Source organism: Urocampus carinirostris, chromosome 3 (assembly GCF_059441175.1).
Source record: "Urocampus carinirostris isolate Australia breed hairy pipefish chromosome 3, RoL_Ucar_1.0, whole genome shotgun sequence".
NCBI lineage: Eukaryota > Metazoa > Chordata > Actinopteri > Syngnathiformes > Syngnathidae > Urocampus > Urocampus carinirostris.
In genome coordinates, this window is record NC_142351.1 from 54,808,701 (window position 1) to 54,824,681 (window position 15,981).

Consider the following 15,981-nt stretch of genomic DNA (forward strand, 5'->3'; position numbering starts at 1 on the left):
ATAGCGTCTGGAGCCGTAAGATAAAAACAGAAACTGTGTCAAAAAAACAATTATGCGTACCTAAATTTCTAAAGCTTGTGAGCTTTTTTACCTTTAAATGGCCAATAAACAGGCTTCTTACAAAGTTTACAAAGCAGACCTTATGTATCATGGCAGTATCTCGGTGATGCAGGAACATATAAATAGAAAGCATGTCGGACAGTTGAACAGAACTGAATCTGACTTCCCCCTGTAAAATTCAAGTAACGTTCAAGCCAATACTGTTTTGATGACATGTATAGTACATTTTATACGTGTAGATTTCGCCATAAGATTTTGAGCATTACGCCAGGCTTTGATATCAAACTGTTTAGTATCATTACCCACTTTTGTTACAGACTTTGCGGTTGACCACTAAATATGCTTCAAAAAATTGACATCATGTTTGTTTTATTCAGTTATACTGATGCTAATGTGCATTTTCTTGGTTTACATGTTTACTTGCTTTTAATGTATAGTTTATGTACCTGTCTCTAAAAAATGGTCAGCTGTGACTACTGACCATGCAAAAAGACACATTTTTTTATTTATTGTTTCGTACCAAACAGGAGTATTTTCAATACAATTTTCCTTTTCATTGTACACGTTTTATCGTGTTTATTTTCATATGCCACATAATCGAATCAACTTCATGCTATAGTTTTGTGATTATTCGACAAATCGTTTAAATGGTCGGTTACTAGTCAGCTATTAAAATAGACATTAATTGCAACCCTCGTTGCCGGCAGTGATGGGCTGTGAGCACCTGTTATTTATATTTTGTCCATCAATACTTGTTAATAATGACTGATGCTGTTTTTTTGCGCATTGCCTAAATAAAGCCACACTTAATAGTAGACATAAAAGACAGTCTGCCGGCTTCATTTCATTGTTTCTCCCCTAAATGTGCTGCTTCCAATATGTGTGTATTCATATGTAAGCATTTAACCAATAGCATTTATAGATTACTTGTTGTTATGCTCAGAAATCTGCCCATAGGTCTGTAATATTGTATTTGCAGGCGTCCCGTAAACACACCATTGCTGTGCAATCGCTGTGTTTTCAGGCAATCAAATCTTGAATTGGTTTAAATTTGGATTCTGGAAGGCCTAGAGAAATGTTAACACTTTCATAAGCAGGCAGTAATTCACCAAAATGACCCCTGCACAAGCGAATACAGTATATTCACTGTGCCTACTGCTTCTGTCACGTTTTAGCCCTAAATAAAATAAAAATGTATGACAAAATTACCAACAAGAGGAGCTCGACATTCAGCATTAGCGTTGATGGCCATAGAAAATAACGTCTTGATGGAACTGAAACACATTGATAATCAGAGTAGTCAACATATCCTTGAGAAAAGACAGGAAGTTGGATTTTGTGTTCAAATAAAACATATTTTTGGTGAGTAAATACTAGCTATATTCCTAAAATATAATGTAATTGTAATATGTAATATGTAATATGACTAGTTTTGACTTGAAATAAAAATTGTAAATAAACCCCCAAAAAATAAACAAAACAAGAAAAATACATATTGCAAAAAAGTAATAAGGGAAAAAAAGAACAAAGCGGTGTTCCCTTCGTTATATTGCTAATGATAATGTAAAATTATGCAGAAAATGAATTAATAATTTAGAAAAAAAATTCACTCAATAAGCCGGTTCACGTCACTAATTTGGATCCAAGTGAAGGCACATGTGTAGACTGCACGGTCTGCCGCTAACGCCCTTAAAAGATTTCTGATACTCGTACCGGTGAGATTGCGAAGACCCAACTGCCTCAATCCATAGTAGCCATCTCGCCTGTAGTTGAGGAAGATGGCAAGCGCATAGCGGCCTTCGTACAGTTTGGTCCCTCTGACGATGCGCAGATTCTCCAGGGGAAGGTAATCGAACTGGTTCAGAGCCACCAAAACGTAGCCTGTCACCTCTCTGATGGACTGCAAACAAAAAATAAGGACACGATGGAGATGAATACATGAGCACTGATGTCTTACACAAGATACACCAGGGTTCATACACCTTTAAATGGCCAAAATCTACTTTTTTGGCGGGTTTAAAAGCTAATATTCCAATGTCTCCAGTCCTAATCAAAGAAGAAAGCTGGTTTCAAGTTTGCATTTTCATATCCGCTCATATATCTAGGATTTACAAATGTGCTCTTGCGTGTCCATTTAGCAAGACATATGATTTTTAGATCTTACAAAAAATATGTGTGTAAATATTTGTATAGAAATCTCTCCCCATATAGGGGGGGGGGGGGTGTCATTTTGTAAGGGTTATTGTTCTATATTCGTTATCAATTATCCATTCTCCATTATCGGTCAAATCATAATTTGCTAATATGTAGCCTGCACTTTCAGTTACAGGAAGATCTTCCTGTTATAATTTACCACTGGGAAACGCTACCTTCGTTTAATAATAAATGGCCACAATAGATATGTAATTCTAAAACACATTTGTCCTGTTTGGATGTAGCAATCAACATGTTTCCCTCTGCCAACCGCCCTCAGAAAAACTGCAACCTTGAGCAGACTATGCAGACCAAAGTCAAGTACCCATGATGCATTGCAATGTTTGTCTCCATTGTTCTATTGTATAAAACTGCTTTCTTTTTAGTTGACCTATCCACATCAGGTGAACTAGCTCTCTGGTGGGTGAATATGATACCCGAATACACAGTATAGAAAGGATATTTTAATGCACGACTAATTATTTATTTATATTTCACTAAAATAAATATTTAAACAAAATCTATGGAGATAACATGAGACTAATCAGAAAAATACCCCATTCATTTTTAACGTGGCAACTTCATGTTTAACCTGCAATATCTACTTAAGTGTAAAGAGGCCAATTTCCAGAAACCAGCACTCCAGTGTTCTATTAGTACTGTTTTAGCTAATTGTATTACAAGGCTAATGGATGATTAAAAAACCCTGGTACAATAACGTTAGAACTGCTGAAAACAGTTTAGCTGGTTAGAAAAGCTCAACAAATGACTTTACTTCGAGCTAGTCAAGTATCTGGAGTATCAGATTTGTGGGTGTGATAAAGCTTTCAGAATGGCCAGAAAGGGAGAATTTTAGTGTTGAACTTGACAGTGTATGCTAGTTAAAGGAAATGAGGGCTATTCCAAGTGAGAAATGTCCAAGAAAGTAAAGATCTCCTACAACGGTGTGTACTATTCCCTTCAGCAAAAAGCACATGCAGAAAATAAAGAAAAGTGAAGGGGCCCCTACTGCACATCCAAGCGATAGAACAAGTACATGCAGTATCAATTTTGAAAACAGTGACATCCCCGTACACGCCCTGGAATCGATTGGCTCCTGGGGTGGTCCCACATGGGACAAATCCACTAATTGCCCGGGGAACTGTATTCAAGACAGGGGTTTCAAAGTCAATTGAGTTGGGGGGCGCTGAAGCTCGGATCTAAGTGAGGTTGGGCCTAACGGGGTTTAAAAAAACAAACAAAAATAAAACAGCGCTTATAGAAACGCTCCAATCTTTTTAGAGGGACAGTATTTTATATTTGTCCACTAGATTTCACTGTAATGTGTAGTGCAACCAAAAGTGAGTCCAAGGAAAACGGCAAACTACGGAGACTGAAAGCACCCTCTTTTTCCAATTTGTACCCAGCCTTTCACAAAGGAAGACAAATAGAAATTATTTTTTTAAGGAAATAAAGAATAGGGAAGAAAACATAAGAAAAAGAAGCAAAACAAGGAAAACGAGGCCCTCACCCTCCCTCTCTTTGTTTAATCCCATAAATCTGTACATCGGTTGTGTGACTTCCGAGGGTAAAACCTACTATTGACTCCCCTGGTTGCTACATATCTACAGCGAAGAGTAGACCTTGTCATGTTGGCCTTCAAGAAGAGTGGCAAATAAAAAGCTACCTTTGAGACTGGCCAACAAAACGAAAATATTCATAAGAGATTCATTCTCCTTTAAAGTGACAAAGTGTGCACTATTTTTTCTGACTAATTTCAATGAAGGCCTCTTCAGAGGGCCGGGTTCATATTTTCAGGTAATGACAGGTTTGTGAGATTTTTTTAGAAAACGAAGAACTGAAAAGTGTGAGGAGCTTGAAGATGATAGCGGTTCTCAGTAACAAGCTTCCATATTTCAGCTGACAATCAGTCTGTACTATTGTTATACAGACACAATGGACCCTAAACGCACAGTAAATGTGCTCATTATCACCATCATAGCAATTATCATCCAGAAAAAAAAATAACAAAAGAGTAGGGTTTTCCAACATGGCGGCGCGTGTTTACGTTGCGGCTGATTGTTACCCGGTTATCCTACTACTTACAACTGTCCTCCTGCTTTCCTTTTTGGATACATGCGTGGCCAATAAGACTTACAGTCGGGAGGAGCTCATCCGACTAGGTGGGTGTCTAAATTTCGACTTTTCGGGCACTTTTTATACCACCCACGACATCCCAAATGAGCTCCAAAGGGACTCGGGTTCGCCCTGCTTTCCCGCTCCACCGAAGAAAAAGAAGAAAAATCGGAGACGAAGACGGCGAAAAGATAGAAAACAGAAGCGATGATGTCGTGCAGGGAAGCGTGTGAAGTTGATGGAGCAACGACATGAAGATCTGTCTAATCCAACCATCATTTCTTCGTCGATTCTACGAGTAAACCGACAACCGAAGCCCAACGCACACAACCGGCATCTCGTGACGATCTCTACAAAGGCTACAGCTAAGTCAAATGATTCAAAGCTAAAATTTGGTCTTTTGAATGTTAGATCGCTCGCTCCTAAAGCTTTACTCGTAGATAATATTATTCGTGATTATAAACTTAACTGTATTGGTCTCTGTGAAACGTGGTTACGCCCGGATGAGTATTTAGCTCTAAATTATGCTTCTCCCCCAGATTACGAGAGCAGCCATATAGCACGCACGTTGAAAAAGGGTGGCGGTGTCGCGCTAATCTCTGAAAAATCGCTTAAATTTAATCCACGTACCTCTAATAATTACAAAACGTTTGAGGCTCTTGTGATGCGGTCCCCCCTATTGTCAATTGACGTAATAACTATCTATCGCGCACCAGGACCATACACAACTTTCTTAGACGAATTCGCCGAACTTCTGTCTGAACTAGTAACCTACGCAGACAAAATTATTATTATGGGGGACTTTAACATTCATATGAACTCTCCACTCAGTTCACTCACTGTTGCGTTTCAGTCTATAATTGATGCTTTTGGTTTTAATCAACTGGTTGATTTGCCAACCCATAAAGATGGAAACACGCTCGACTTGGTTCTGACTCGAGGAGTTTCAACCTCAAACATGGCGGTGCTATCGTGTACTACAGTTATCTCGGATCATTATTTAGTTACATTTGAGGTGCTAGCTAAATGTAGTACCAAAAAAACAGAAGGATTCACCGGACGCAATATAAGCACAGGCACAGTTTCTGAGCTCTCCGATATTCTTCCAGGAGCAGTTGCGTCCTTTCCTTCATACATAGGCTCCATCGAACCACTCCTAAATGAATTTAACGCTACCCTGGCCAATGCCCTGGATTTAGTTGCGCCCATCCGGCATAAATTACGACCTAAAAGACGCACACCTTGGTTTAATGATGAAACTAGATCCCTTAAACGAGAATGCAGGAAATCTGAAAGAAAATGGCGCGCTACCAAGCTTGAAGTTTTCCATCAAATCTGGTGTGATAGTTTGTTGAAGTATAAAGCGGCCCTGGCCTCTGCAAAATCAGCCTACCTTTCGAAAGTGATTGCGTCACAAAAGAACAATCCCAAGGCCCTTTTTGACACTGTAGCATCACTTACAAGGCAACAGACTATCCCAGATAGCTCCACCCATTCTGCTCACGACATAATGGTCTTCTTTACTAAGAAGATCCAGAGCATACAGGAAGAAATTGCTAAAGACAATATTAATTCAACACATAATAAAGCACTCAAATCCCTAGATGCACGACATGGTGGCTGTCCAGGGACTTGGTCCCATTTTAGTGAACTGTCACTCGAAAATCTTAAACAGATGGTGAATACTGCCAAACCGACGACTTGCCAGTTCGACCCACTTCCAGGTTCACTTATTAAAGGTCTCTTTGGCGTTCTTGCACCTTCAGTTCTAAATATTTTAAACATATCACTCGCCTCTGGTGTAGTTCCAGCTGCTTTTAAGTCCGCTGTCATTAAACCCACACTGAAACGACCCAACCTAGATCCAGAAAACTTATGTAATTATAGACCTGTGTCAAACCTACCGTTTCTTTCTAAAATACTTGAAAAAGTAGTGGCACAGCAGCTGAATGATTTCATGTCCGATAACAATCTCTTTGAATCGATGCAATCAGGATTCAGGGCTAACCACTCTACTGAGACAGCTCTGATAAAGGTAACCAATGATCTCCTACGGGCAATGGACTCGGGCGCATCATCACTTTTGCTGCTGCTGGACATTAGTGCTGCATTTGACACAGTGGACCATATTATCTTGCTAGAACGGTTGGAAAAATGGATTGGTCTCTCAGGAAACGTCCTATTATGGTTCAGATCTTACCTCTCAGATAGGACACACTGCGTTAAATATGGCGAATTGACATCTGAGCCATTTAGTGTAACTTGTGGTGTTCCGCAGGGTTCAGTGCTTGGCCCCCTTCTCTTCAGCATTTATATGCTTCCACTAGGTGATATTATTCGCAAGTATAACATCAGTTTCCATTGTTACGCAGATGACACTCAACTCTATCTCCCGATGGAGGAATCTACCACACTAAACTGTGGAACTTTGGAGGCCTGCCTCACTGAGATAAAAGAGTGGATGTCACTCAATTTCCTGCGTCTTAACCCTGAAAAGACTGAAATGTTAGTAATTGGTCCTTCTAAGTCCTGTGACTTATTCTCTAAAACCGCAGTGAACTTGGACAATTGCCACATCACACAGAGTGACTCACTTAAAAATTTAGGTGTCATTTTCGACCCTGATCTGTCCTTTCAAACACATGTGAAGAAAATTACTAGAACCGCTTTCTTCCATCTCCGTAACATTGCTAAAATTCGTCCTATACTTTCTCAGTCGGATGCGGAAATCATAATTCATGCGTTTGTTACCTCCCGTCTCGACTACTGTAATGCACTACTTTCCGGTCTTCCGATGACCAGACTCAAGAGTCTTCAGCTGGTACAAAATGCTGCAGCGAGGCTTTTAACAAGGACAAAAAAGTATGATCACATCACCCCAATTTTGGCTAACCTGCATTGGCTCCCTGTTAGCCTAAGATGCGATTTTAAGGTTCTCCTACTACTATACAAAATCATACATGGACTTTCCCCCTCGTATCTTTCAGATCTGATCTGCCCTTATGTCCCGGCCCGAAGCCTTCGTTCCGAGAGCGCCGGTCTCCTGGTGATCCCAAGAGCCAAGAAGTGTTCCGCTGGTTCGAGAGCGTTCTCCATCGGGCACCGGTGTTGTGGAATGCTCTTCCCCCTGATATCCGATCTGCAACCTCGGTGGAAATGTTTAAATCTAGGCTTAAAACTCACTTCTACTCTATAGCATACGAGTAACCTAATCTTCTTATATGTAATAACTTGTGAAGCCCTTAGAGACTAATTGTGATTAAGGGCTATACAAATAAAAATGACTTGACTTGACTTGAGTAGTGTCCATTTCAGGGACTACTTTGATGAGCATATTCATTAAAGATTATTGTGAGAACTACCTGATTAAAGGGACAGTGTGGACTATTTGACCACTGTACTGTATAGTGCAACAGAAAACCAAGTGCTAAAAAGCACAGGGGAGAACGCAAAGTATGGAGAGTCAAGGCGAGCATGTTTTTTTTTTTAAAGCAATGCTATCAGAGAGAATTGACAGCATCAACCATTTTGAACATTTACATGCACTTCATCCAAAGATTCAGGGACTTTTCAATCAGTGAAAAAAGAATGCTCAAAATCAAATATTTTCAATGATTTTAAGCACCAGTCCAAACCCTGTAGATATGGAATTCAACAGCACAGTTCCTATATTTAGGAAAACATTTTTATAACAAGAAAATCTCATCTCATCTCATTAGCTGCACCGCTTATCCTCAGTGGGGTCGCCGGGGTGCTGGAGCCCATCCCAGTAATCATCGGGCAGTGGGCAGGGGACACCCTGAACTGGTTGCCAGCCAATCGCAGGGCACACAGGGACAGACAACTCGCTCGCTCATTCACATCTAGGGACAATTTGGACCGGCCAATCCACCTGAAATGCATGTCTTTGGAATGTGGGAGGAGTGCCCGGAGGAAACCCACGCAAGCACGGGGAGAACATACAAACTCCGCACAGGAAGTCCGGTAGCTGGATTTGAACCCACACAGGAGGTTCCCAAGACCTTAGAACTGTGCTGCACACGTGCTTAACCACTGCGCCGCAGTGCTGCCATAACAAGAAAATAAAAGGCTGAAATTATTTTAGAGTATTATTTTATGATATTGTTGTCACTTTCCAGTCTGCATGAGTTTCCTTAAGTCATATAAATGAGTGGAAATTAATTCAATTGTTGTTTCACTTTTCGAGTTTACAAATAAAATCTAAAAGAGAGGAGTATTTAGTTAAAGGGACAGTGTGTAATATTTATTGCTTTCTAGTGGTACAACAACTTTTTTACTGTAAAACAAAAAAAAGGAAAAGTAAACATGGATTTGAATATTAGGCAAGAATACATGGCATATCATAAAATACCGTGCCGATGTTCCATCTATCCATTATCTGCACCACCTATCCTCAGTAGGATCACAGGGGTGCTGGAGCCTATCCCAGGCATCATCGGGCAGTGGGCAGGGGACACCCTGAACTGGTCTCTAGCCAGTTGCAGGCCGTACCGATGTTTTTTTTCCCAAAAAAATAATATGTCGAAAAGTCTACATTTCCTTTACACCATAGGATCCCCTTTAAGTCAGCGCCATGTTTGTCCGTCATCCTACCGCCATGCTGTGTCGTGAATTACAAGTCCTCGCTCGTACACAGTGTCATCTAGTAGTCAAATAGTAGACATTGGGGCTTTCCATATACAAAAAAAAAAAAAAAAAAAAAAAATCCTTTTGTAATCAAATCCTACGTCCCTAGATCACAATTAAGTTGTGAGCCTCCAAAAAGACCCCCAGCCCTCCAGCTATGGACCCCTAGCCCTCCAGCTATGGGGCGGCAGTAGCTCAGGAGGTAGAGCGCTCGTCTTGGGATCAAGGGATCCCAGTTCGAATCCCGACTCGTCCGTGTTACATGTCGAAGTGTCCTTGGGTAAGACACTGAACCCCTAATACCCCCAATAAGCAGGTTAGCGCCTTACATGGCTGCAAGGCCGCTATTGGGAAATGTGGAGCACATTGTAAAGCGCTTTGGGAAGTCATTGACTTGAAAAGCGCCATATAAAATGCAGATCAAGGCTGGGGGTCTTTATGCCCATCATTTACTTGCCCGGCCCCTGTGAGAATGCTTTTTTTCTACCAAGTAGCCTCCGAGCTAAAACCATTTTTAAACCTCTGTTCTACAAAAGAAAAACCCAAAATATTTTTGCTAGCTAACCATTTTTTTTGTTACTCAATGTATGAATTCAAGAAAAAAAAATCATAAAATATAAAACCAAGAGATTTTCCTTCCTGCCCCCTGGTTGAAAGTCATTCCCTGCCATTATTTAATCCCCACTGTGGCCCTCGTGTTTGTTGCTTGGGGGGCTTGGGGACTTTGCCGATCTCACCCAGCAATCATTAACTCGGCGGTAAGCCCGCATGCACAGTGAGGATTCGTTGCCCCCGACCCGGCTGCTTTATCCGATGTTGCTCCAACTGTGCAACAACATAAACATCTTTAAAGAAGAACATGGGGGAGAGAAAAATGATAGCTTTAAATTACATCCAATCAAATGATTATTCTGCCTTTTCATACCTTTTGCATTAATTAAGCCCTTTTGCGATTATGTATATATATATATATATATATATATATATATATATATATATATATATATATATATATATATATATATATATATATATATATATATATATATATGTATATATCAATTTCTAGATCGGGGGGGCAGACCACAGCACGGTTTGGCAATCCAGCCCGCTAATTGAAAATTGAATCAATATAATACTGTTTAAAAGTTTAGTTTTATCCTAATTTTTAATTTGTTTTGAATAAAAATAATGTTAAACTAAAAAAAAATACACTTCTGACATTGGTAACGTGGTAAATGACTCTTGTAATTGACTGTTTTTGCATTATCTACATACGTGAATAGAGGCCCATTTTCAGAAACCAGTATTTCAGTGTTCCAATAATTCATTTTGTTTTCTAATTATGTTAGAGACCTGTTTGTGTTTGCACGGGTGAAAACCTTATAACTGGTTAGAGAAACTTTTTTTCAATGCACCCATGTAGGTTTTAGATCAGGGGACGGTGTAATAATAATAATCTGTATTTTGCACTAATCTGTGGTCTGTGCAGCCCTGTAAGTTTCCTTGTGATTAAGGGCTATACAAATAAACATGACTTGAGACTTGACTTGACCTTTTTTGAGCTAGTCAAGTATGTGGAGCATCACATTTCTGGGTTTCGTCAAACTTTCAGAATGGCCAAAAAAGGAGAGCTTAGGTGTGGAAATCGACAATGTGTTATTGTTCTAAGAAATGCAGGCTACTCCCTGAAAAAAAAAATCCAAACAACAAAAGATTCCCTACAACAGTGTGGACTACTCCCTTCAGAGAACAGCACAAACAGACTTCAGAGTAGAAAAACAAGAGGGAGGCTCAACTAAGCAATTACATTGCAGTCTTAAGTTTGAAAATAGACACCTTGCATGTCCTCAACTAGCTTTTTTGGCGGGTTTAAAAGCTAATATTCCAATGGGTACCTGCAAGACACCAGCGTCAAGAGGCAACTTCGATATGCTGGACGTAAAATCAGAGCAACAAAGGAAAAGCCATATCTGAGACTGTTCAACAAGAGGAAGAGATTCATACTGGCAAAAGAACACAGACATAGGAACAACTCATTTGATAAATACATTTTGACTTCTTCATGGAAAACACAAAATTGTTTGGGTGACCTTGAACTATTCAACAGGAGTGTATATGGAATGGTTATTGTAAAAACACCTCATTTGGTTCCACTTTGTTCCCAGTGTACCTTGCATTCATTTTTGCATGGTTGGAATATCCAAAATGGATAAAAAGGAAAATAAAAAATGCCCATTTTGAAAAAAATGCATTGATAAGAGTAAACTTGAGTCGGCTTATGTAAGAACATACAAAAACGTACCCTTTTTTGCTCCTGGTCTGGCCCTCGTGCCAAATTTTAGAACGCAATGTCGTCTGCAACTCAAAAAGTTTATCCCCCTGGCCCCTCTATCCTAGATCAACAGTCACCGCTGTAATCAACAGAATGTGCGAAGGGCACAATTTCCTCCCAGGCTGCATTAAAAAGTGTGTGTGTGGGGGGGGATTTTTTAAGGGTTATTGTTTTAATTTCTTTATTCATTTTTCATTATCCATTATCCGTTATCGGTCAGTTCACAATACGCCTCAAAGCCTAGGAGCCGGGACTCTTACTCTCAGCCAAAAGGCCAAGCTGAGGTCCTAGCCCTAAAGCCTTGCTGCGATCATTGCGAAAGCACCGTTCCCGGAGGTACTGCGATACCGGGCCGATGCGTGGAGTGGACAGAGCAAGCTCTTATTCCATCTTTGGATTGCAAAAATCAAAACAGATACATATTTGGGGCAATATCTGACATGACCTGACAGTTACATGCCGATACGAGTCAAAAACTGTAGAAACGATCCCTAAGAGTGTAATCAGCCTTATTAAAAAAATGGAAGCAGATCTCTACATTGAAATTCTGTCTCAAGCCTTACAATTCGATTTTATAGATATAGTAGATGTAGTAAACAAGGTTAGAGTTGATGAGAAGTGTACCTGACTCTAAAATGGCTCTCAGCATTGGAGCTGTAGCACAAAACACTCACAAGTTTTCAAACGTCAACGTTTCAAAATACTGCATTCGTGAGCAGACTTTGCAGCAAGAAATCTACCCATGATGCAATGCAAGGTTTGTTTCCATCGTTCTGTTCTAGAAACTCATTTTTTTCCAGTCAACTCCTCTGTAGTAGGTCAACCAGCTGGTTGGACAGTATTTATAACAAGCCAAACCAAAGACATTCGTGAAAGCAGGGGCGAATTTAGTTTTCGATCTTTGGGGGTGCTGAGCAACCAGAGTGTCTGAAGTCATTTAAATAAGTAATAAATATGAAATAAACAGTTCTGCACGTTACTGAAACAAAGTAATTCGTTTTAGTTACTCATTACTTCTTCCAAAAAGTAAGTGAGTTCTTGGCTTAGTTACTCTCTAGTAAAAGTAACGAGTTAACAGGAAAATTAACTATTTTTGAAAGTCGGTGTTTGAGTCAGTTGATGATAACACAAACGTTATTTAGTTATTGAACCTTATAATATTTATTGCACCTCACCAGCAACATATTCATCCTACACTCGAAGTGCCACAGATATACAGTAAAAAGTATAAAAACAGTCAGCAGTAAACAATATGAAATGAGTTTAAAAACTTAAATTGTAAAAAAATTATAGAAAACAAGGAAAATACAACAACCAAAGAAAAAATAGAGATTAAATAAAAGAAACAATAAACATTTTTGTATAAACACATCAACACTGGAAAAAAGGAAATATAATGAAAATATTTATGAATCTAAAAAAAGCAATTATAACCTCTTTATGTTCAACAAATGTAAAGTCAACAATACAAAATGCCCCCCCGAAAATGTGTCTCAGAGGAAACCATGTAGTCCATTTGCTCAGTTCAAAGAGCTGATTCATAGAAACGTTTTGTTCACGGACTACGCGGGTTGGTTGCTGCTACATCCACATATGTCAACAGCACTGGTGGCTCACATTGTTTTCAACCCTTCGCTTTTACTTTATGGGCATCAATAAATACTATTTTTGTAATTACTTTCTAACCCTATTTTAGTCACGATTTTAAATATTTACATGATCCATAAAGATGTGACATAAGCAACTATGAGGGGAGCAAAAAAAATCAAAATGAGTAATGCGTTATTTTGGGGTTAAAATTATAATAACAGTAAATGCAGTGTTTAAAAAAATAAAATAGTACCACACCATATGAGTATTGTGCTTCACTCTTGATATTTCCCCGCATCTTCATGTCAAGAGCCGTATTGGACCAAAAAAAGGAAAATAAATTAACATGTTTGAAACCGCAAAAATGTAAAATGTATAGAATGTATATTTTTATACATACATACATACATACATACATACATGTATATATATATATATATATATATATATATATATATATATATATATATATATATATATATATATATATATATATATATATATGTATATATATATGAATTATTGTATATGACTCACGTATTTCATACATATTTCTGTTATCTCCTCGAGTTATCTTTAACAGGGGAAATGAAATCACAGTGTTCAACAGAAGGAGCGGGTTGCCTCTTAAACAAGTTCTCCTCGCGAGGATTCAGAAACACTTGTGATAAATGAGCAGAAATGTATGCAAGTAAATCAAATAAAAGCAGGCAGCGTGGAGGCACCACGCCAGGGAATTTTCTTCTTTTAAGGAACTGCCTCAGGGAAGCATTCAGGATTTCGAAAGAAAAAAAAATCTGAGGGATTTCGCAAAACTAAACTCAAAAACGGTTATACTTTATTGACTGGCGCATTTGCGAGAATCAGTTCTGACTTACCTGCGAGAAAGTTTTAAATGGACATTGAGGATTATTTTGTGCCTCCTAAAGCAGTGGTCTCAGACTCAAATTACTCCCAGCCTGTAGGGCTTGGGTATTGGTAGGCAAAATAGCTTTTTCTACAGAAAAAAGCTCTGATAAAAAATAATCCACCGTTAGTATATTTGGAATTGTCTACACAAAGTAAGATTTAAAGATGATACAAAAACAACATTAGAAAACTAATCTATCATTTTCTATTATTGTATATCATCTTGCACAGGAAAGCCCTTTTTATTTACAGTTTGCATTCTACGTGTTTAACAATCAAAACTCAGTTTCTATTCCAGAAAATGAAATAAATCAACCAATCAGAAATAAATGAATCAAAAATTAAAATGGGCTGCACTTACATTGAACTTTTATATTGAGGCAGGGGCAACAATCTATTATTCAGGGGTCCGCAAATGGCCCCTGGCCTGTGAATTTGATACCACTGTCCAAGGAAAAATACTATTGCTTTGAATAATAAACAAAAATGCATGAACTATCATGCATTATGCATGTCTTTTAAATACTGGTTGTTCGCAAAATGTCTTTTTATTTAGCATAACATGGCCCTCACTTATAGGGAGTCTAGTTGATTGCCCGCCATCTTAATGCTAAGGGAAAACCCAAAACCCCAAATCTTGTGAAAGGTTGAGCGAAAAAATAAGAACAAAATGGTGCAGTCTGGTCTTTTTGAGTTTATGTAGCTTCGAATTAGAAGTGTCTTTATTGCTATTGACAACAACCTAGTGAACATTGTTTGTGTTCCTCCTTGTGCTTTGTAGCACAAGTTTTATGGTTGCACTACACACTACAGCAATATGAAGTGTTAGGACTAATGTCTAACAAAGGAACACATTCTTGGAACGCAATTACTTTTCTCTGTAACGAGTACTGTAACATGTCAATAATACATTTTCTAACTCCACTGCCATTCTTACATGTGTGTTGCCCTACTCATTAATTTCAAATTAGGTATTAAAATACTCGAACTGCTGAACTCTCCTACATCACTTACAATAAAAAAAAATACAACCCTCTATTTGCCAGCAATAGAGAAAAAAGGTTGGGCGTGTGTAGTATAGTTAGATACAAAATACGACTGGATGCAGTTACGGTGGGGTCATCACAAACACAGTACAGCTGAATTTCTCGTCATGGAAATATTCCCCCTACTGTATTTAATTGAATCCAAGCTGAATTTACAACTATAAAAGAATTGTGTTACTTCCCATACCTAAACATTGCTTTCCAAAAACACAACGCGACTTTGTGAACACTGAACCTATGCATGAATTTTGCAAGAACTTGATGGTTCCAATGATGTGATAACATTTTGGTGCAGAGAGCGTCATTCCTTTTTGTCCTGACGATGACAAAGAGACATCATTATCATTTTATAAAAAATATATATATATCAAACAAAAGCAAAATACTTGAAAGCGTTAACTGTAAGTATTTATGTCTATGTGTCATGGATCCCCTCGGGGTGGCGCGATAGCAAAATGCAGAAGCCAGGACGATTGCTACTTTGCTTTCCTCACCATACTGCTTCACTGCGGCTACTTGCCCTATTGACCACTTACACACTCTCATTCACTGGATACAGGAATGGAAACTGGGAAGTGTGGACTTTGCAATGTGTGGACAAATATGTTACCAAAGCCACTAATGTTGACTTTTCATACTGAAATAAGACTTTATAGTGACTGTTGAACTCTGCCAAACCCTTAATGATAGCTTAAAAAAAAATAAAATATATATATATATATATATATATACATATATATATATATATATATATATATATATATATATATATATATATATATATATATATATATATATATATATATATATATATATATATATATATATATATATATATATATATATATATATGCATGATTTTGGAATGCCCGGAAGAAACCCACGCAAGCACGGGGAGAACATACAAACTCCACACAGGAGGGTTTGATCCCATGACCTCAGAACTGAGATGCACATGCACTAACCACTGCTCTGCCGTGCTGCAAAAAAATAATAATAATAAATAATAAAAACATATTTATTTATATTATAACACACTGAACAACTTAATGAGATATGAGGGGGTTCACATGAGCCTTATACTTT

At 38.3% G+C, this 15,981-nt stretch overlaps 1 protein-coding gene and 1 pseudogene across 3 annotated transcripts in view; both read right to left on the bottom strand.

Annotated features, from left to right (window-relative positions):
- LOC148370163 (receptor tyrosine-protein kinase erbB-4-like) overlaps positions 1 to 15,981 on the bottom strand; it is a 377,191-nt gene that overhangs the window by 162,274 nt on the left and 198,936 nt on the right. For all 3 annotated transcript variants that reach the window (XM_088332560.1, XM_088332561.1, XM_088332559.1), the window contains exon 3: positions 1,774 to 1,960. In XM_088332560.1, coding sequence (XP_088188686.1) covers positions 1,774 to 1,960 — 187 coding nt within the window. The remainder of the gene's footprint in view (positions 1 to 1,773; positions 1,961 to 15,981) is intronic.
- LOC148370165 (U2 spliceosomal RNA) lies at positions 11,665 to 11,839 on the bottom strand (annotated as a pseudogene).